The 18,257-nt window shown below is 41.5% G+C and overlaps 2 protein-coding genes across 3 annotated transcripts; one reads left to right on the top strand and one right to left on the bottom strand.

The window, feature by feature from the left end:
* The first annotated feature begins 6,340 nt into the window (after positions 1-6,340).
* On the top strand, positions 6,341-11,765 carry LOC117777892 (sodium- and chloride-dependent GABA transporter 3-like). The gene is made up of 14 exons (XM_034612981.1): positions 6,341-6,521; positions 6,613-6,747; positions 6,829-6,966; positions 7,769-7,856; positions 8,749-8,881; positions 8,962-9,096; positions 9,228-9,331; positions 9,465-9,589; positions 10,084-10,196; positions 10,282-10,419; positions 10,522-10,624; positions 10,813-10,913; positions 11,137-11,307; positions 11,628-11,765. Exons 1-14 carry the CDS (start codon positions 6,365-6,367, stop codon positions 11,739-11,741), a joined length of 1,755 nt encoding a protein of 584 aa, XP_034468872.1. The 5' UTR covers positions 6,341-6,364; the 3' UTR covers positions 11,742-11,765.
* A 587-nt stretch (positions 11,766-12,352) lies between these two features.
* On the bottom strand, positions 12,353-16,799 carry pold3 (polymerase (DNA-directed), delta 3, accessory subunit). Of its 2 annotated transcripts, XM_034612985.1 has the most exons (13): positions 16,645-16,799; positions 16,067-16,122; positions 15,611-15,710; positions 15,488-15,527; positions 15,112-15,244; positions 14,718-14,961; positions 14,536-14,608; positions 14,223-14,351; positions 14,168-14,186; positions 13,907-14,010; positions 13,635-13,720; positions 13,445-13,526; positions 12,353-12,738 (listed from the first exon to the last, which is right to left on the bottom strand). In XM_034612985.1, the coding sequence occupies exons 1-13, from the start codon at positions 16,699-16,701 to the stop codon at positions 12,533-12,535; spliced, it is 1,329 nt and encodes a 442-aa protein (XP_034468876.1). In that variant the 5' UTR covers positions 16,702-16,799; the 3' UTR covers positions 12,353-12,532. The 2 variants fall into 2 exon arrangements, with proteins under 2 accessions (XP_034468876.1, XP_034468875.1); XM_034612984.1 differs by having other exon boundaries at positions 14,168-14,351.
* Between the last annotated feature and the right edge of the window lie 1,458 nt (positions 16,800-18,257).

Here is an 18,257-nt window from a genome sequence, read left to right as displayed (position 1 = left end):
GTTGCTAAAGACAAATCCGTAACATGTATAAATATCATTATATAAATCAAAATATTATATATAAACACAAATATAACAATGTGTCATTATAGACAAATCCTCAACATGTATTAATATCATTATATATCATATAGATAGATAGACAGATAGATGTATAAATATATCCATATATAACAAATTATAAATCAAACATATATAAACCAATCTTATTGTCCTACAAAGACATGTTGTGTGGACAAGCTTGGTTAAAGCCCATAAAAAACACATTTCCAACTCAAGATCCCATGGGATCAAATCTGCTTCACTGCATTACTGGAAAATATGAGGTAAAACACAAGAGGAGTCCAAGTTTCCATTAAATGTGCAACCGTAAAAAACGGTGTCTTTAATGTTTCACGTAATAATAAAGTGATGCAAGCGGACACAGTTTAAGACGCGACGCAGTGTGGAAGACGTGTGCTTTGTCTATGAGGCTTTACTGGGAACTTGAGGAAAATATTATCAACACTGGAGCGGTGGTTACGCCCAAATGAGGATATAAGTGTAGCCTGTGAGTCAGCTGTCTTTAAGGCTGCTCTGCTGTGGAGCTGCAGCTGTGAGACCTACATCAAAATGCATAATGTCTGACCTCACTCCACAGATGCTATAATGGTGCAAAAAGCAAACCACAAGTGGCCGAACACATTTTCTGGCCACTCCCCGAAACACAGAGGGATATCCTTTTTCAGTGCCCACGGCTCTTAGATACCAGTTCTACTGGCCCACTTGTGTGTTCAGAGGGTGTGGAACACAGACCACATTGTTTCCTGTTCAGCGTTATATGGGTCTGGTATAAAAGAAGAAAACAGAAATATGAGCTGGTTATGTTTTCACCCCTGTCAATCTGTTTATTTGTAAGTAGTATTACGCAAAAAACTACCAAACAGATTTACACGAAAGTTGGTTGAAGGGTGCAGATCAGGGAAGAAACCATTGAATTTGGTCAGGATCCAGGAATTTTGCTTACTTTAACTTAACATTGTAAGTAATTAATGAATCTTGATGAAGACAATCAGGCACATTTAGGGATATGAGATACAAGATATGATATAGATATTTGTATGTCCATAAATGTATCTGAGCTCAATATGTAATATGGTGATAAAGTGGACAATCGGCCTCTGCGGAGGTACGTGCTCTCCGAGTGTCATTCTTGTTTCATACGGAAGCTTCTTTACACATTTTGCTTTGGAATGAGAGTCCACACTGAATCATTAACTGATGATACTGAGCTGTTTATTTCAGACCCCCAGTCCACACCCACACATAACTGAATCCTAACTGTGTATTAAAGGGCTCAGCCATTGTTTTCATTGAGTAAAGCTCCCGAGACATTAAAATAAAAGTGTAAAAGATCACATGGCACATATTATACGATGTAGTTAAGACAAACAGTTGATATAGCACAAAATAAAAAAATTGATTTAAATAAATGTATATTATTCAATTTAAATACGTTCATATAAGTGCCACTAGTATATTTGTTATATTGTAATAAAAAGTGACGCTAGTAAAAGTACTTATTGTGCAGAATGATTTCAGAATAACATGTTAGATGTCTTTTTTGTTTGAGTGGCTTGAGGCGCTAAAGACAACAGCACAGAAGTGAAAACAGGTTTTCTTTCACATTTAAAATCAAATGTGCTGATGACTGCATTTGTCAAAACTTCCCATGAACATCCAACAAAAATAAATTAGAAGGGTTGTTAACGAGGTTTTGCTCACATGACTTCACTTAATTACCAGATTAAAATAGGAACGAACAGCTCCTCTGGGCATTGTAACATAAACCCAGCATCGGTCCTTCACACTGGAATTACTGGTTTTGTAATTTGTCACCTTAACCTGAGGGCAGGGTGAAGTCAAATGAAGGTTTATATTATTACATTATTTTTGCTATCAAAAGCAGCAAAGATGGAAATCTTTGCACTTTGGAATAGGAGAATTGTGCCGGGTGTCGATCTTGAGTTGCACCTCTGTGCAGCATCATCCAAACCTTCAAAGTTAACATAGTTTACATGAGAGGAGACATGGTGTTTGTTTGCTTTTCTCTAGTACAAAGGTATTTATGCCTCAGCACCAGCGACAGGTTGCAGGCATAATGTTTTCAGGTTGTTCGTCGGCCCCATTCTCGTGAACAGGATACCTCAAGAACGCCTCGAGGGAAAGTCTTCAAATTCGGTAAGAATGTGTCTTCGACTCAAAGATAAATTGATTCAATATTGGTGGTCAAAGGTCAAAAAACTGTTTTGGGCGTCTTCAACATCATATCTCAATTTTGGGTTATTACCAGTTAAATGTCACTGAAGGGCAACACCTCCTCCAACACTTATAGTCTGACATTTCCACTAATAGATTTACAATGTGTGATTCCTGGTCTTTAATCAAAGTATATTTATCAGTTTATGTTGTTTTCTAATGACTGATGACGAATGACTGGTGCTATAGCCAGCTGGTCAGCTAGCTAATGTTAGCTTTAATTAAGCTACAGTATTAAAACTAGCCACCTAGCCAAGGCCAGCTAATCTGTCAACTACCAGCTGGCCTAGCCTGCTAGCCAACAGTGTGCTAGCCACCTCTGAGTCAAACCTGGCTAACTTAACACTGACTGTTCATATTTAAACACATGTCACCTTACATGTGAGGAGATGAATTCACGTGAATGTGATAAAGAGAAAAGCGTGCGGGCCGGTGGAGGCTAACGCCGGCGACATTTTTTAACCCGTGCCAGTGTTTGTGGCTTTGTTGAATGACAGTTGTTTGGGTGCAGATCAGGGAAGAAACCATTGAATTTGGTGAGGATCCAGGAATTTCACTTACTTTCTTTAACATTGTAAGTAATTAATGAATCTTGATGAAGACAATCAGGCACATTTAGGGATATGATAAACAAGATATGATATAGATATTTGTATGTCCATAAATGTATCCGAGCTCAATATGTAATATGGTGATAAAGTGGACAATCGGCCTCTGCGGAGGTACGTGCTCTCCGAGTGTCATTCTTGTTTCATACGGAAGCTTCTTTACACATTTTGCTTTGGAATGAGAGTCCACACTGAATCATTAACTGATGATACTGAGCTGTTTATTTCAGACCCCCAGTCCACACCCACACATAACTGAATCCTAACTGTGTACCAAAGGGCTCAGCATCAATTTAAGCCTATTAGTTGACAGCTGTGACTTAGTTATTATGGTCTTGTATAGTGTGTTGATGTACTTTCATTGTTAATGCATTAGGCTGCAGGCATGGATTTGTTTTGAGGAGACAAACATGTTCATCTGCATCCTGTGTAAAGCTTGATCAGTGTTTACCAAACGGAAGAAAAAAAAACAGGAGAAGCCTTTGATAATTCAAATCATTCACTTTTCCCCAAGAAAGTCTGAAAAGGTATTATCATTTGATAGAATATGATAGAAAGCCTTTGTAGTCATTGTATTGTAGAAAATACAATATAATGGAGAATATTACTCCTGGTTGGTGCATTAAAGTTAAACAAAAGTTGGATTTTATATTAAAGAAAATTGAAAAACAAACACACTAAAGATGCAAAATATACAAATAAAGTTCCTTGAGGTTCATTAAAAGTGAAAACAAAGCCTCTGACTCCTTGACTCCATGAGCTCGAGCTGTCGACAGATCTACGTCCACCATGTCCAGGTACGTCACAACACTGGCACGAAAAGAGATGCGGGCAGCCACCGGTAACCAGTGAAGGGAGCGGAGGAGCGGAGTAGTGAGTGAATTTAGGTTAAAAACCAGTCGAGCTGCTGCATTCTGGATGAGCTGCAGAGGTTGGATGGCACTAGCAGGTAGACCTGCCAGGAGGGAGTTACAATAGTCGAGGCGTGAGATGACCAGGGCCTGGACCAGAACCTGCGCCGCCTTCTGGGTGAGAAGGGGGCGTATTCTCCTGATGTTGTACAGCATGAATCTACAGGAATGTTGGCAGTAAGGGAGAGTTGGCTGTCGAGTGTCACACCCAGGTTCCTAGCAGTCTGAGTGGGGGTTAACACGGAGTTGTCAAAGTTAATAGTCAGGTCGTGGGTGGGAGAGTCTTTCCCTGGAAGGAAAAGTAGTTCAGTCTTGTCAAGGTTAATTTTCAGGTGGTGTGCAGACATCCACTGAGAGATGTCAGTCAGACAGGCAGAGATTCGTGCTGCTACCTGTGTTTCAGATTCGGGAAAAGAGAGGATTAGTTGGGTGTCATCAGCATAGCTATGGTAGGAAAAGCCATGTGAGTGAATGACAGAGCCGAGAGAGTTGGTGTACAGAGAGAAGAGGAGGGGACCCAGGAAGAAGGTCAGGAGCGATAGACTGGAGAATGTGAGATGGGATGGGGTCAAGGGGGCAGGTGGTCGGGGGCGGAGGTTACCAAGGTAAGAACTTGATTGGGAGACAGGGGGGGTGAAAGAAGAAAGCGAAGGGGATGAAGATGAAGTTGATGGAAATGTAGTTATAGAAGGAGGATTAGAAAATGAGGAGCGTATGTCATCTATCTTTTTTGTAAAGTAGTTGACAAAGTGGCTTGGTAGAAGGGAGGAAGGAGGAGGGGGACTGGGGGGGTCAAGGAGGTTGGAAAAGATGAAGAGTTTTTTGGGGTTAGAAAATGAGGATTGAATTGTAGTTTGGTAAAAAGTGCTTTTGGCTGTGGAAATAGAGGCAGAGAAAGAGGAGAGAAGAGACTGATAAGTGAGCAGGTCGTCCGGGTGTTTAGATTTCCGCCATTTCCTTTCTGATGCTCGCATAGTGGCTCTGTCGGCACGCACCGAGTCAGACAACCACGGAGCTGGGGAGGACTTGCGGACCAAGTCAAGAGAGGAGGACAAAGTAGAAAGGAGAATGTCTGTGGCAGAGTTAGGATGCATGAGTGAGAAGGAGTCAGTGGAAGGGAGGGCTGATAAAACAGAGGAGGCCAGAGAGGAGGGAGAGAGGGAACAAATGTTGCGATGGACAGGTACAGAGTCTGTTGATGTGGTAGGGTTGTCAGTTTGAGCTAGTGGGAGAGAGTAAGAGATAAAGAAGTGGTCAGAGACATGAAGTGGGGTTACAGGGAGGTTAGATGTTGAACAGTTTCTGGTGAAAATATAGTCAAGGTGGTTACCGGCTTTGTGAGTAGGAGGGGAAGGACTGAGTGAGAGAGCAAAAGAAGACAGTAAAAGTAATAGGTCTGATGACGTCTCTGTCTGGATGTTAAAGTCACCCAGAAGGATAAGTGGAGGCCCATTTTCTGGGAAGTTTGACAGGAGGACGTCTAATTCCTCCAAGAAATCTCCCAAAGAACCTGGTGGCCGGTAGAGAACAACAATAGTTAATTGTATCGGATGAGTAACTGTCACAGCATGGAATTCAAAAGACGTTGGGGTAAAAAGTGGAAGCGGGTAGAGAGAAAAGCTCCATTTGCGGGAGATGAGTAAACCTGTACCACCAGCCCTACCAGTGGGTCTGGGTGTGTGGGTGAAAGAGAAGGCAGAGGAGAGAGCAGCTGGGGTGGATGTGCTGTCCGGTGTGATCCAAGTCTCAGTGAGAGCAAGGAAGTCAAGCGGTTGCTGCGTAGCAAAGCCAGAGATGAAGTCTGTCTTGCGGGTAGCTGACTGGCAGTTCCATAGGCCCCCTGTGACAAGATGTTGGGTATGTGTGGAACGGGTGGGATAGATAAGAGAGGAAAGGTTACAGCATTGGTGTGAACGAGTGCAAGGCTAGTATCTACGAGTAGTAATGCGCACGGAAAGTATACACATATTCAAATAAAAACAGCAGCTTTATACTCAGCCTCCCCCGAAGACTTCATACGATGAGTCTTCACAGACGCTGAAGCTGACGCGTCAAACAATTCCTGCTTTTTAAACCAGAGTTGATGATGGTTAGCTACAGCTGTGCTGACCACACCCCCTGCTCAGGAGTCAATCAGGCACCAGGTGGTAATGGCCCAGCAATAGAAACTCAGCAGAGTTCAACACTAGAGAAACTTGTCACTTTAATCAGTGATCAGGTGAGTTTCCCAAAATCTCCTAATTTGCCAAAAACTGATTATGGACAAAGTCTATTTACCTCAAAAGGTAGAACGTAAAATAGAACTTAGTCCTTAACAGAATTGGAATAAAAATCTCCAGTTTCAATCCAGCAGAGAGTTGATGGGCTGGTCTCTACACTCAGAGATGCATTGAGTCATCTTTAGATTTAATGAGTTGAACCACTGGTTTGTTCTCCTGAAAAGAATGTTGGTATGTTCACACACTGTCAATTAGGGAAAGTGACACTTGCAAAAACTCAGAACAGCAGTTGGTCCCTGACGCCAGCATCGAGCTGCTCGACTGAGAGATGAACAGAGAAAAAAGGAAACGAGAGAATCCGAGGGCCGATGGAGACAGAGGACAGTGGGCCAGTAAAGCTGAATATATTCTGGTCGTGGCTGGAAATGTGGTCGGTTTGGGCAACGTCTGGAGATTTCCGTACCTCTGCTACAAGAACGGTGGAGGTGAATAACTGCGCGATGCAACCGGGATTTTTGTTGTCGTTGATGAGAGTTGAGTGAGTTCCACGACCACATGTCTCTGTTTTGACTGCAGGCGCCTTCCTGGTGCCGTACTGCCTGTTAGCTGTGGTGTGTGGGATACCTCTGTTTCTACTGGAGACTGCGATGGGTCAGTACACGCAGGAGGGATTCATCACCTGCTGGGGGAAACTGTGTCCACTGGCCCAAGGTGAGTTTACATCAAATGCAAAAACGGCATTAAACCGTCAATAAAGCAAAATTTGCATCACGTGTTTGATTTTTATTCCAGGTATTGGATATGGATATTTCATGATGAAGCTTTATGACTTCAGCTACGTTCTAGTCCAAGTCTGGGCTATTTTCTACCTGGTGTTCTCGTTCAGATCTCAGCTCCCGTGGGCCAACTGTGACAACCACTGGAACACAGGTTCATCCAGACTTCATTCTTACCAGAAACCTTTGTCATTTGTGTAATACATAATGTGGAGGGAAGTTGGGTAATCTGGGACATCGGGTATTGTGATACACCCACATTTACGATGCCAGCTGTGGGTTGGAATTCAAGCTTTTAGCCAAGCGGCCTCTTGGTCTTTTCAAACCAGAGGTAGGAGCAGGGGGTGGAGCCTAACAGAGAGCTCGAGGACACCTACACCTGCATACTGGACGTCTGCCAGCTGTCAATCAAACAGTATCCCCCACCAATGCATACAGAGCTTTATTTTATACAAGTTGGTTTGTTGGTTTGTAAACAACATTACAAAAAAACCACTGGACCGATTAAAACCAAACTTGATGTTTGATGTGGACGAGGTCAGGGAAGAACCCGTTGAAGTTTGTTGTGGATCCAGATAAAGGGGAAAGATAAGGTATTAAGGACGTGTGTGCAACTTGGTGCAGCTTTATTGAATTTACGAGGACTATTTGCTCTGCTGAGTCCCATTCTAGTTTTATCAGAATTTGCTTTTTTTTTTTAAATTGGTGATATACATCTTGAATATGAGATTTAGGATTAAGATTTAGGTTTTTTACCAGACAGATTCCTTCTTCTGGTGTGTTTTTAAAAAAACAAAACAGATCTAACATGTTGATTTAACGTGTTAGAAGATATCACAGTAATTTGTCCCAGATTACCTGAATTCACCCGTGGAGATGACCATCATTGTTATAACATATTTCATGACAGAAGTTCCTCTCTCATTTACCGTGATGAAATCCTTCTTTGTTCCCAGCTAACTGTGTCGGTCTTGAGTTTTCCAATTCATCGAATGTGACGGGAAATCTGCACAACACCACCTCTTCTGCGACTGAGTTCTGGGAGTGAGTCTCTTATCGATCACTAATCACTTCTTCACTTTTCATGCTCTGACAATGACTCTCTGCTATTTTAAAGTTAGACGGTTTGATTTACCCCAAGGTCATAATCAAATATTTGGAAATTGATCACTGTTTAATGACGTATACATTTAAATACCTATGTATGTATGTATGTATGTATGTATGTATGTATGTATGTATGTATGTATGTATAATATAAAAATCATGTTTGAGATGAACATGTTTAAATGAAGATGGTTTTGCGAATATGAGTAAATATATTAGAGAAAAATCGTTAATATGAGATCAATAATTATCACGATTGATGTCAAATCATTATTTCTTTCAATTTTACAGATGTACTCTTTTCTCTTTAAGGGCAGAGAAAGAGAAACACTTTCAAATCTGAGGTAGAACACTGAAACTAATGATGTGTTATCCCTCCTCACCATGCTTACACAAGGTATCAGCAATATACCAACATATACTGAACTTTTGTTGGATTGCTAATTATAAAAATGATTTAGTGATAATTATTGTTGTTATTTTATCACCCAGCCTTACATGTTACCGTCAGCTAAAGCTCTCGGCTGTACTCTTGCTGTTGGTGATTTTGTCTTTGACATTTTTGGATTCATTGGTAACTGGACAGTTGAGAGAACCATGTTCTTGGATGGGACTGAGCCCAATGAGGACTTATATTATTGTTTTGATTGAATTTTCAAAAAGTCCTCTTTACTGGCTCTGAAACGAGCGGTAATGACTGAGGATGTGTGTCAAATCGTTTTGAAAGACGTTTCTATTCATGTTTTGTTTTCTAGAAAAAGTCAACAAATCAATCACATTTACATGATACTAGTATTTTGTATTTTTCACCAACTCCCCTTCTGGTCAGACGGCGGGTGTTGGGCATGTCTGGAGGGATCGAGGAGCTGGGCAGCGTCAGATGGGAGCTGGCTCTGTGTCTTCTCGTCAGCTGGGTGTTCTGCTACTTCAGTATCTGGAAAGGCGTCAGATCCTCCGGGAAGGTCAGTGGGAATATTTTTGAGATATTTTAAAACCGAAAGAATGATTCAAGACGATGTTCAAAATGTCCGTCTCTGTTCAGGTTGCATACTTCACAGCTACGTTCCCCTACTTGATGCTCTTCATACTGCTCATCAGAGGCCTGACTCTCCCTGGAGCTTGGGATGGGATCTACTATTACCTGTATCCAGATGTGAAGAAGCTGGCTAACCTTGAGGTGACCACGTTGATATGATGCTAACTTTGGAACGACTGGGGTTTTATTAAATTAATTGTTTTGACTTTCTTTCATCCATACGTGTGTTGTGATTGTACAAACAGTCGAGTTACAGAAGTGTGTTTTTACAGGTGTGGCTAGAGGCAGGATCTCAGATATTCTTCTCCTACAGCCTGACGATGGGGACTCTCAATGTCCTGGGCAGCTACTGTAACTACAACAACAACTGTTACAAGTAAGTCAGACATCACATGCACTTTCCCCTGTAGTGAGGTTACAAGTAGGTTTTGCCCTCGTGCATATTCTTCTATCGTGTTTGTCTGAGCAACAACAACAGACATGGCCTCTTGTGTGTTTGACCCCTACAGGGATTGTTTTTGGCTGTGTCTGCTGAACAGTGTGACCAGTTTTGTTTCTGGATTCGTCGTCTTCTCTGTTCTTGGGTTCATGGCTCAAAAACAGGGCGTGAGCGTCGACAAAGTGGCCGAATCAGGTAACTCAGCTTTTACAGCGCTTTCAAAACTGCCTCGTTTGGTCCAGACCTTTTGGAATTTTCAGTTTAGTCCAAACCAAAATAACTGGTGTGGAACCGACGGGCCACAACTCAGTCCGACTAAGAGGTGGTCTCAGTACGTTCAGACTTTCTGACCAATCTCAGGAAGTTGAGACGGCATCAAACATTAGAAGAAGAAAAAGAAGAGGAAGCAGCTGCAGTCTTCAGCTCCGACGATATGTTTGAACCACAAGGACGTTCATGTGGTGCATTTGAACTAGTGTTAGTACTGCGCCTGAAGGTGCTGATGCCGGTAGTAATACCATTGATTTTCAGTGGCAACATAATTAACAAAACGAAAAGATTCATTCATTTTCTCCATTGAAACAGAAAGACTGCTACTCCCTGTATCGACAACACAATGACGCCCTGAGACAAGTCCACGTTTACCCAAACAGAAAGTATCGACTCTCTCATTTCCTTCTGAACCACAGGTCCAGGTTTGGCCTTCATCGCCTACCCACAAGCAACAGCTATGATGCCTTTGCCACAGCTGTGGACTGTCTGCTTCTTCCTGATGCTCATCCTGTTGACTGTCGACACACACGTGAGATTTGCTGCACTCCCCATGAATTAGTTGAAAGTCAGACACAGAAATCCCAGCGTGAGCTCGTTTCATTCTCTCCCCACAGTTCGTGACGGTGGAGAGCGTCATCACCTCGGTGAGCGACCTGTTTCCGAAGCTGTTTCACGCTCGAGGGAGACACGAGGTCTTTGTCCTCGTCATCTGTTTGTCCTTCTTCCTCCTACATCTGACCCTCGTCACTGAGGTAAAGAAGATATTGACGTAAAAAGATGGCTTCACTTTAAAACGTATTGTTTTATAAATGCTTCTCCAACATTACGTCTATTCAGTTGTCTTTGTTCCACAGGGAGGCATTTACGTATTCCAGCTGATTGATTATTACGGTTGCACCAGAGCCTGTCAGGACTTCATGGCTGTAGCCGAGTGCCTGGCTATTGCCTGGATATTTGGTGAGAAAAGACACTTATAAATTAACTTAATTATGAGTTTCTACCTCCACCGAGGAGGTCATGTGTTTTTACCCTTGTTTGTTTGTTCGTCAGCAGGATTACGAATAAACTACTGATGATCTTGATTTAATCAAATATTTAGTGTGTGTGTGAAAATGACCTAAATGAACGATGTGAACTTCCCTCAGGTGCTGACCGCTTCAATGACGCCATCAAGGACATGACGGGACAGAGGCCGTTCATCTTCTTCAAGCTGTGCTGGAAATACATCGTTCCTCTGCTGTCACTGGTGAGTCAGAAATGAAGTCTCTCCTCGCTGGCTGCTGGGGATTTCTTCAGCAGTTTCACTTTGCTCAGAGAATTAGAATTTGTCTTCCAGTATCTCTGCAGAAAAGCTTAATCTGCTTGATTTGCATGCAAATTTTATATTTGTACATTTCAGTTTAATCACAATACATGTATTCAGCTCTGTTATTATTGTTTCATGTACAGCACGTCCCTGTTCTTCACAGATTTCCTTCATCCTGTACATGGTCGATTACAAACAACTGAAGGTTAACGACAGCTACACCTACCCTGACTGGGCGTACTCCCTGGGATGGGCCATGACCCTGTCCTCTGTTGTCATGGTGCCTCTGTGGGCAGCTGGACTGATGTGTGTCACACCTGGAAGCTTCACACAGGTGCGAGTCACAGGGGAGCTTTGGTTCCTATATCACAGGAGAAAACTAGACGCCAGAGCCGAAGGAAAGAAGAACTAACCGACAATTATCTAGAAACCTCAACGAAGGGCTGAAAGTTGTGGACAGTGACTGAGAAACTTCACCAAACTCATCCATAAATCTAATTATGCTACGACTTGTTGATTTAAAATTACTTGGGTCGCCAAAAAGTGAAGCAGGTGTCAGAGGCGACTTGGGTCCATGCACACGCTCAGATCTTCTCAGATGTTCTGTGGTTAACAGTCTTTTGGAAACTCATCACCTTTTTGTTTTGTTCCCAGCGTTTGTCGGTGCTCTGTCGTCCGGCTGAACAACCAACCCACCAGACTGAAGGTGGAAAACTGAGTGAGGACGAGGTGACTGTTGAACTGAGGTCATCTGCTGCGAAAACTTAATAAAAGCTGCACGTGTCAGCTGAACACTGATGGAACACTAAGATTTTATTGTTTTTAATTTTCTGCCTTTTAAAAAAAGGCAATGCTCTGAGGACTGGTTATGAAGATTTCCTTGTTTTTATAGAGGAAGTATTATTTTATAGAAATTAAATTCTATAATTAGAATGTCACCCAGTAGAGCGCAAACCTCTGTCAAGGCCCCGATTTGAAACCAGTTAAATTCACTAGATCTGGATTTTTTTATTTGGATCTGCACCAAATTAAACTCACTTACGAACTGATACAGATAAGATGGATTTCTTTCATCAAGATCCACAAATTATTCTCGAAAACGTTGAAACACGTCTCATCTAACGTTAGAGGAAGTGAAAAAATATTCCTGGATCCGCCGCTGATCCAGATCTGCACCTTGACCCATAATCACACCCTTCCACCAGGTCTCATGGAAATCTGCCCAATGGCTTTTACATAATCCTGCTATTAAACAAACAGACGACTAAACTCTATGTAACTAAACATTACAGTCTGCAGAACGTAGTTTGAAAATTTCTCCTTGAACCAAACTTCTTATATTTAAGAAATTGTTACGTTTATTTTGAGACAGGACGTATGTTTAGTTTCCGTCAATATTTATTAAGTCGGCCTCATATTCACATTTTAAACTGATCATGGTACAATTTAAAAAAAACTTAAACGTTTGTCATCCTGAACTGGACACGTCCACGTAATGTGTTTCAGTTGAGATCCTGAGTCTGTGCTCGTTGTGTCTTTGTTTCTGACTCCGTCTCCTCTCATTTCTTTTGGAAAAATCCCATAATGGAGGCTTGTTTAGATCCTTTGTTTGCGTTCGCGGACGTTTTCTTCTGACTTTTCTTCTGGTCCTCTCTGTTGCTCGCTGGGAGCTTTGCTGGGAAGGGATTCTTCGCAGGTTGTTTGGTGGCCTGAAAGTCGTCCTCGGCCTCAGAGTACGACTCGCTCTCATAGCCTTTCTCCGTCACTGGGGAGGAAATAAAACAAAACCAGATTTAATAAACAAAACAAAACCAGATTTAATAAACAAGACAAATCAACCTACAGTAAAAGTGCAGGCGAGTGAGGTACTGTGTCTTTTTTGTTTTAAAAAGGTAAATTATGTCATGTGTTGTTCTGACTGTTAAACCGTAGGAAAAACAAATGTAATATTGGGCTTGATTGGTTTTATTAAACTTTATATTAAAAAGGTGTTTGCTGTATTTTGTTGAATCCAACTCATACACTTATTTATGCATAATGTGCCTTTTAAAAGCAACTAAATACACCAGGTGTCAAATGAATTAAAGTTGAAAAACATACTTACATTATTAAATTACAATTAATGGACTATTTTGTTAATAAAGTAATTGTTTAATTAATCATCTATTTTCCTTAATTTGAATATTTGTTTCATTTGAAGAATCTATAACAGTAATCTGAAAATTGATTAATCACCTCACTGAGATGATCTTTCTGAACTGTGTTTACTAAAACCCATAGTTATAAGATAATAACGTTGTAAAGACAAATATAAAATTCTTTAAATGTTTTGCTTGTTCTTCAACAAATTTAATCAAATTTTAAGACATTAAGAAGTTTATAAATAATAAATAATAGTCATAAACTTAATTTCACTGTGACTTTCTTAGAATAAACAGTATCTTAAACACATGAATGGATTGGTGTCGTACCCATGCATCCTTCATCGTCTAGGAAGGTTTGAGATTTCAGGACTCGTCTCCTCTTCCTTATTTTCATTCCAGGGAGACTCGGCTTTAGAATAAACATGAAAACATGAACATTAACCATCCAGTGATAAATACACAGAGAAAAGACTATTAGTGGAAAACATGGACTTGATAAACCGTCTTAAACTCTTACACGTGAATGTGAAACAGCCTCGACCTCCTGTTTAGGACGTGGTGACGGTTCTTTGGTTTCCATCGGCTGTGGAGAATCTGGAATGACTGGACACGACAATAACAGATTAGTTTTCTAAAAATTAAACTTGAAAAGATTGTATTTCATTTCATATTTCTCTCTTTTTCAAGATCTTGAATAATCTGGCTTTACAATATGAATAAACTAAACTTTATCTTCCCGAACTGTCACTGACATTATGGAAAAATAAAGTCCAACACCAACAATCTCACCGTCTTCATCGCTGCTGTCTGGTTCAGGTTTTTTAATCCTTCGCCTCTTTTTCTTCTCCATTTTTTCCTCCTCGCTGTCAGAATCCTCCATTCGCTTGGTTTTGCTTTAAAATAAATTAAAAGCCATTTTTGACCATGAAGAACAAATACTTTGCACATCTCTACATTTCTACATGAAAGACGTCGCTTAACGTTTCTTCTTGATAATTTCTATTCATATTTCCACAGATTTACCTCATGAAAATAAAAACAAACACAAACCTCCTGGAGTCTTTCTTCGTGTCTTTCTTTACGTCTTTCTTTACGTCGTTCTTCACGTCTTTCGGCGGCGACGGTGCAGCAGCTTTTGGTTTTTCTTCAGGTGGTGAACTCTGATGTCGCAGCTCGGCTCCGCAGGTCGACGGAGCTGCTGCTTCTTCCTCCTTCACAGCTTTGTCTGGTTTCTCTGAAGCAAACAGACATTGAATTAATGTCCTGTGAAACCTGAACCTCCATTAGGACTTGGGATTTCTTTTTTATTAGAATAACTTCAGCTCTGTTGCACAGAGACCTAGAAATAAAGTAAATGAAATGTGGAGTAAAAAATCCCTGAGATTATATGTGTGTACATCACTATGAATATTACTCACTTGCCGTCTGATTCCCGAAGAAGTTTGACATTGGATTAACTTTTGCAGCTGGTTTGCTTTTAGAGGCGACAACCTGAAATTTAAAACACAATTATAAACCTCGATTTAAATCCTTCTCCTCCTCTGGTTGATTAGTTTTTGGAGCGAGAAATTGATTTACACCGAAGGAAACAAAGCCATACCGCAGGAGCCTCTTCTTTCTGTTCCGACTTCACCTCTTTGTCCTGGTTCTTGGTCGTGGTTTTATTAGCAAACATTCCCATGATGCCCTTTGGCGGTTTGGTGGAGGGTTTTGAAGCCAGACCAGCCTCTCCGTTCAGGCCGGGTCTTTTTGCCACCGGCTCTGGCGAGGGAGCGCGTTGTATTTCTCTGGTCTGCTCCACAGAAGACGTGGGCCCTGCACTGCTGCAGTGGATCGCACTGTATCTGCAAATCAAGAGAGAGGAAAGAGTCAACTACATATCTGCACCAATCCTAAATGAGCTGGGCCACTTGTGCCACTTGTGCCTGGTGAATTGCAAGGTAAATGTTTTAAAAACCAAGTCTATCCCCATGGAAACAATGTGATGAACGTACTTGCTGCAGTTCTCGAAGTTGTCCTTCACAGCATCGTAGTCCACACTGTACAGGGGGCCGCTGTCCTTCAGTAGAGCTTTCTGGACACTGTAGACATGGACACTGACGATCAGGCTCATCTTGGCTTTAACGTCTGTAGAAACAACAACAACAACAAGTTAGACACTTACCAACCCCTGAATAACCATAATGGAAACAGATATCCTGACTCATGCTCTCATGGTCTAAGTGCACAAGAGCACGGTGTTAAATCATAGTTACTCATCATACGTTTGCTGGAAATAGTCTCATTCTACTTTTCCCGCATCAGGACTAAAAGCAGAAGAGTAACGAGAGTAACTACTAAACACCGCTGCAGGAAACAATCTCTACACACCTTCCAGTTTGTCCTCTCTGACAACGGACACCTTGTGGCTCTGAAAAAACAAACACAGCATCAATAGAAATCGATCAGCACAGGTTTCTCATTTCCCGTAAAGATGAAAACAACGCGACTCACTGCTTGTCCGTTGTCCACGAACTTCCCCGACACAAGATACGTGGCGTGGAGCTGAGCTGAACTCTCCTTCCTCTTGTGGTCCAGGTAGTGGAAGAGCATTCTGAAGACAAAGCACAAGTTGGACTCATTTGTATCACTCGTCACGTTCGGAATGACTCGAGGTCCCGTGACGAACGTCTTCTTCTTCTTGTGTTCTTAGTGTTGCTGATATTACACAATAATTACTTCAACTACTACAAGTTAGGAAAATCTCAAACACTGCAAAGTTTGGCAGGTTATTTTCAATACGGAACAAACATAAATACATCATAGTACCAGTATAAGATGAAGGGATACTGAGACAGTTACTCAGTTTTACAGATTAAAAGCAAAAACACAAACTGATATAATAAAAATACATATAAATCCTAATCATCATATTTAGTTGCATATCAGAGGAGGAGGAGGGACACTCACTGTTTTGCTGTGTTGACGTGAACTCCAAGTGTCAGACTGAGCCACTTATAGGTCACCTGGGGAACACAGAACAACTCTGTTGAGCACATTATTAGGGACAGCAGAGGACACACAAAGAGGTGAGGGGAACTTTAGGGTTGAATATGTGACAGAGCCGTTTTTCTCCTGGTCAAACAGGGACGATGTGAGCCGAGTGTCGAACCTGAAACCAACCTCTTCGTGGTGAAGGATTTCACATTAGTGGTCAAATAATGTTCAAAATACAAGTGGACAATAAACTTAGGATTTATCACAATAACCTGTGCTGTACAGTTTGTCCTGAACCAACCGATCTGACATGTTGAACACATTTATCGAGATGATTCTAGAGCCGAATTGTTCAAAACACACGTACGAATGGTATAAAGTTTGATTTTAAACCGTGCTAATACATAAATTGGCCTAAAAAGACACGCAAACGTTAAACCGGGAGTTTAGTGAACGGAAATCCACAGCAGCCCACATGCCGGGGGACGTCAGGTCACGTCGGCTCCTGCTCGGCCCGCGTCCGCACGACGGAAGAAGAAGAATTCACTTACGATCTTGTTGTGGTCGTTGACGTATTCGTCGATATTGTCTAAATACAGCTCGTCCATCTTTCCACCGCTGACTGGGAAAAGTGTTCCCTGCACCGGTTTCACTGCGCGGGAATTCTGTTTACTTCCGGTTAAATGTCACATGACTGCTCCCCTGTTTCCGGTGGTGGAAAGCCTCGCTCCCTCTACAGGTCACCACGGGGAACAGCAGTTTGTTTGAATACCTGGTGACACTCATTTATTATCAATAGTAATATTAGTTATAATGTCCTGTGTTGAAATGCAACAACATTTATTTATTTGATTTATAAATTTCAACATATCAGTGTTTTCTTTATGAAATCTGCTATACAAATAAAGTTTGATTGATTGATTGATTGATTGATTGATTGATTGATCGATAATACATTTTTGAAGCACATTTCATAATTTCATTGTTACTTTATGTTTATTGTCTCTGAGCTGTGAAAATACCTGTCAAATACAAACTGGCTCTTTTTAATCAAAACTACCGACTGTGAGTCAATCCACAGGAAATAAGGATTATTTAATGGTTTGAGGATAATTATCATTATTTTGATTGTCTTTTAAATAGAGAAACTAACTGGCCAGGAAATGGGAATATGCGGTTCCCCGGCAGCAGCTCAGTTATAAATGGAGAGGCTCCTCTAACAGTAGCAATTATTACTGCAGCAAAACCAAGTCTATATGAATTTAAACATTTTAATGAGCTGTTGTGGGAGAGATGTTCTGGAAGGACAATGTTGATGCATTAAAGCGTCAGTGGCCTCATCGTCAACTGTAGGTTTTTCCACACAAATCACCGGTCAACACGAGGCCGACTTCCTCCCAGAGTCTCGTCCCCGTTTGTCTGCATCAGCTGAAGCTCATTACAACTGGAAATGAGACGAGTGGACGTGTTCGCACATCACGAGTCAGTGAGGGAGAATCTGGGGTTTGGAAATAAGAGTTAGGTGATGGAGCAGAATGAAAGCAGCTGCCCTCTCAACTATAACATGTCGTTAATCGCTCAGAGGTGAATTCACACAGTCCGCCTCGGGGGGGCTCTAGGTGCAATTTGTGGCTAAAGCAATAATGGAAAATCAAAGCTCATCTGTTCTGAGCATTGATGGGTCAGAGTTGCGGATTTAACATCAGCACCCTGGAAAAAGGAAAAGAGGACAATCGGTGTTGGTATCGTTCTATAAACCAGAATGAGAAGATCATTGTGTCACGTTGGGATGTGTCTGAAGGTCAGCCCCCACCTCTCTTAGCTCCATCTCCCACCCACAACCCTTAAAACACCTGGATATGGATGGATATGGATGTTATAACTTCTCTTTTAACATTAGGGAACGTTTTCAGTCTTCAACTTGTGTAATTATTTCAATCCAAAAGCCACGAATGTAACCAGAGTCACAAGTGAGCGAACTGGACGTCATTCACCTGCCAGGTGTTCGTTTCATTTTTAAACATTGTCCCTGTGTCGCATGTTTCCACCGTTTGTTCCAGTGAATCAGAAAGAAAACTAGTCAACTTCTAATAGTTTTACCGACGGAGATCTCGGCTGTGCTTTCCAGATCTGGCAACATGATCCATCACCCACCAATTTAAAA

Source organism: Hippoglossus hippoglossus, chromosome 17 (assembly GCF_009819705.1).
Source record: "Hippoglossus hippoglossus isolate fHipHip1 chromosome 17, fHipHip1.pri, whole genome shotgun sequence".
Lineage (NCBI taxonomy): Eukaryota > Metazoa > Chordata > Actinopteri > Pleuronectiformes > Pleuronectidae > Hippoglossus > Hippoglossus hippoglossus.
The sequence above is the reverse complement of the archived record's forward strand: the minus strand, read 5'-3'. Positions and strand labels throughout refer to the sequence as shown.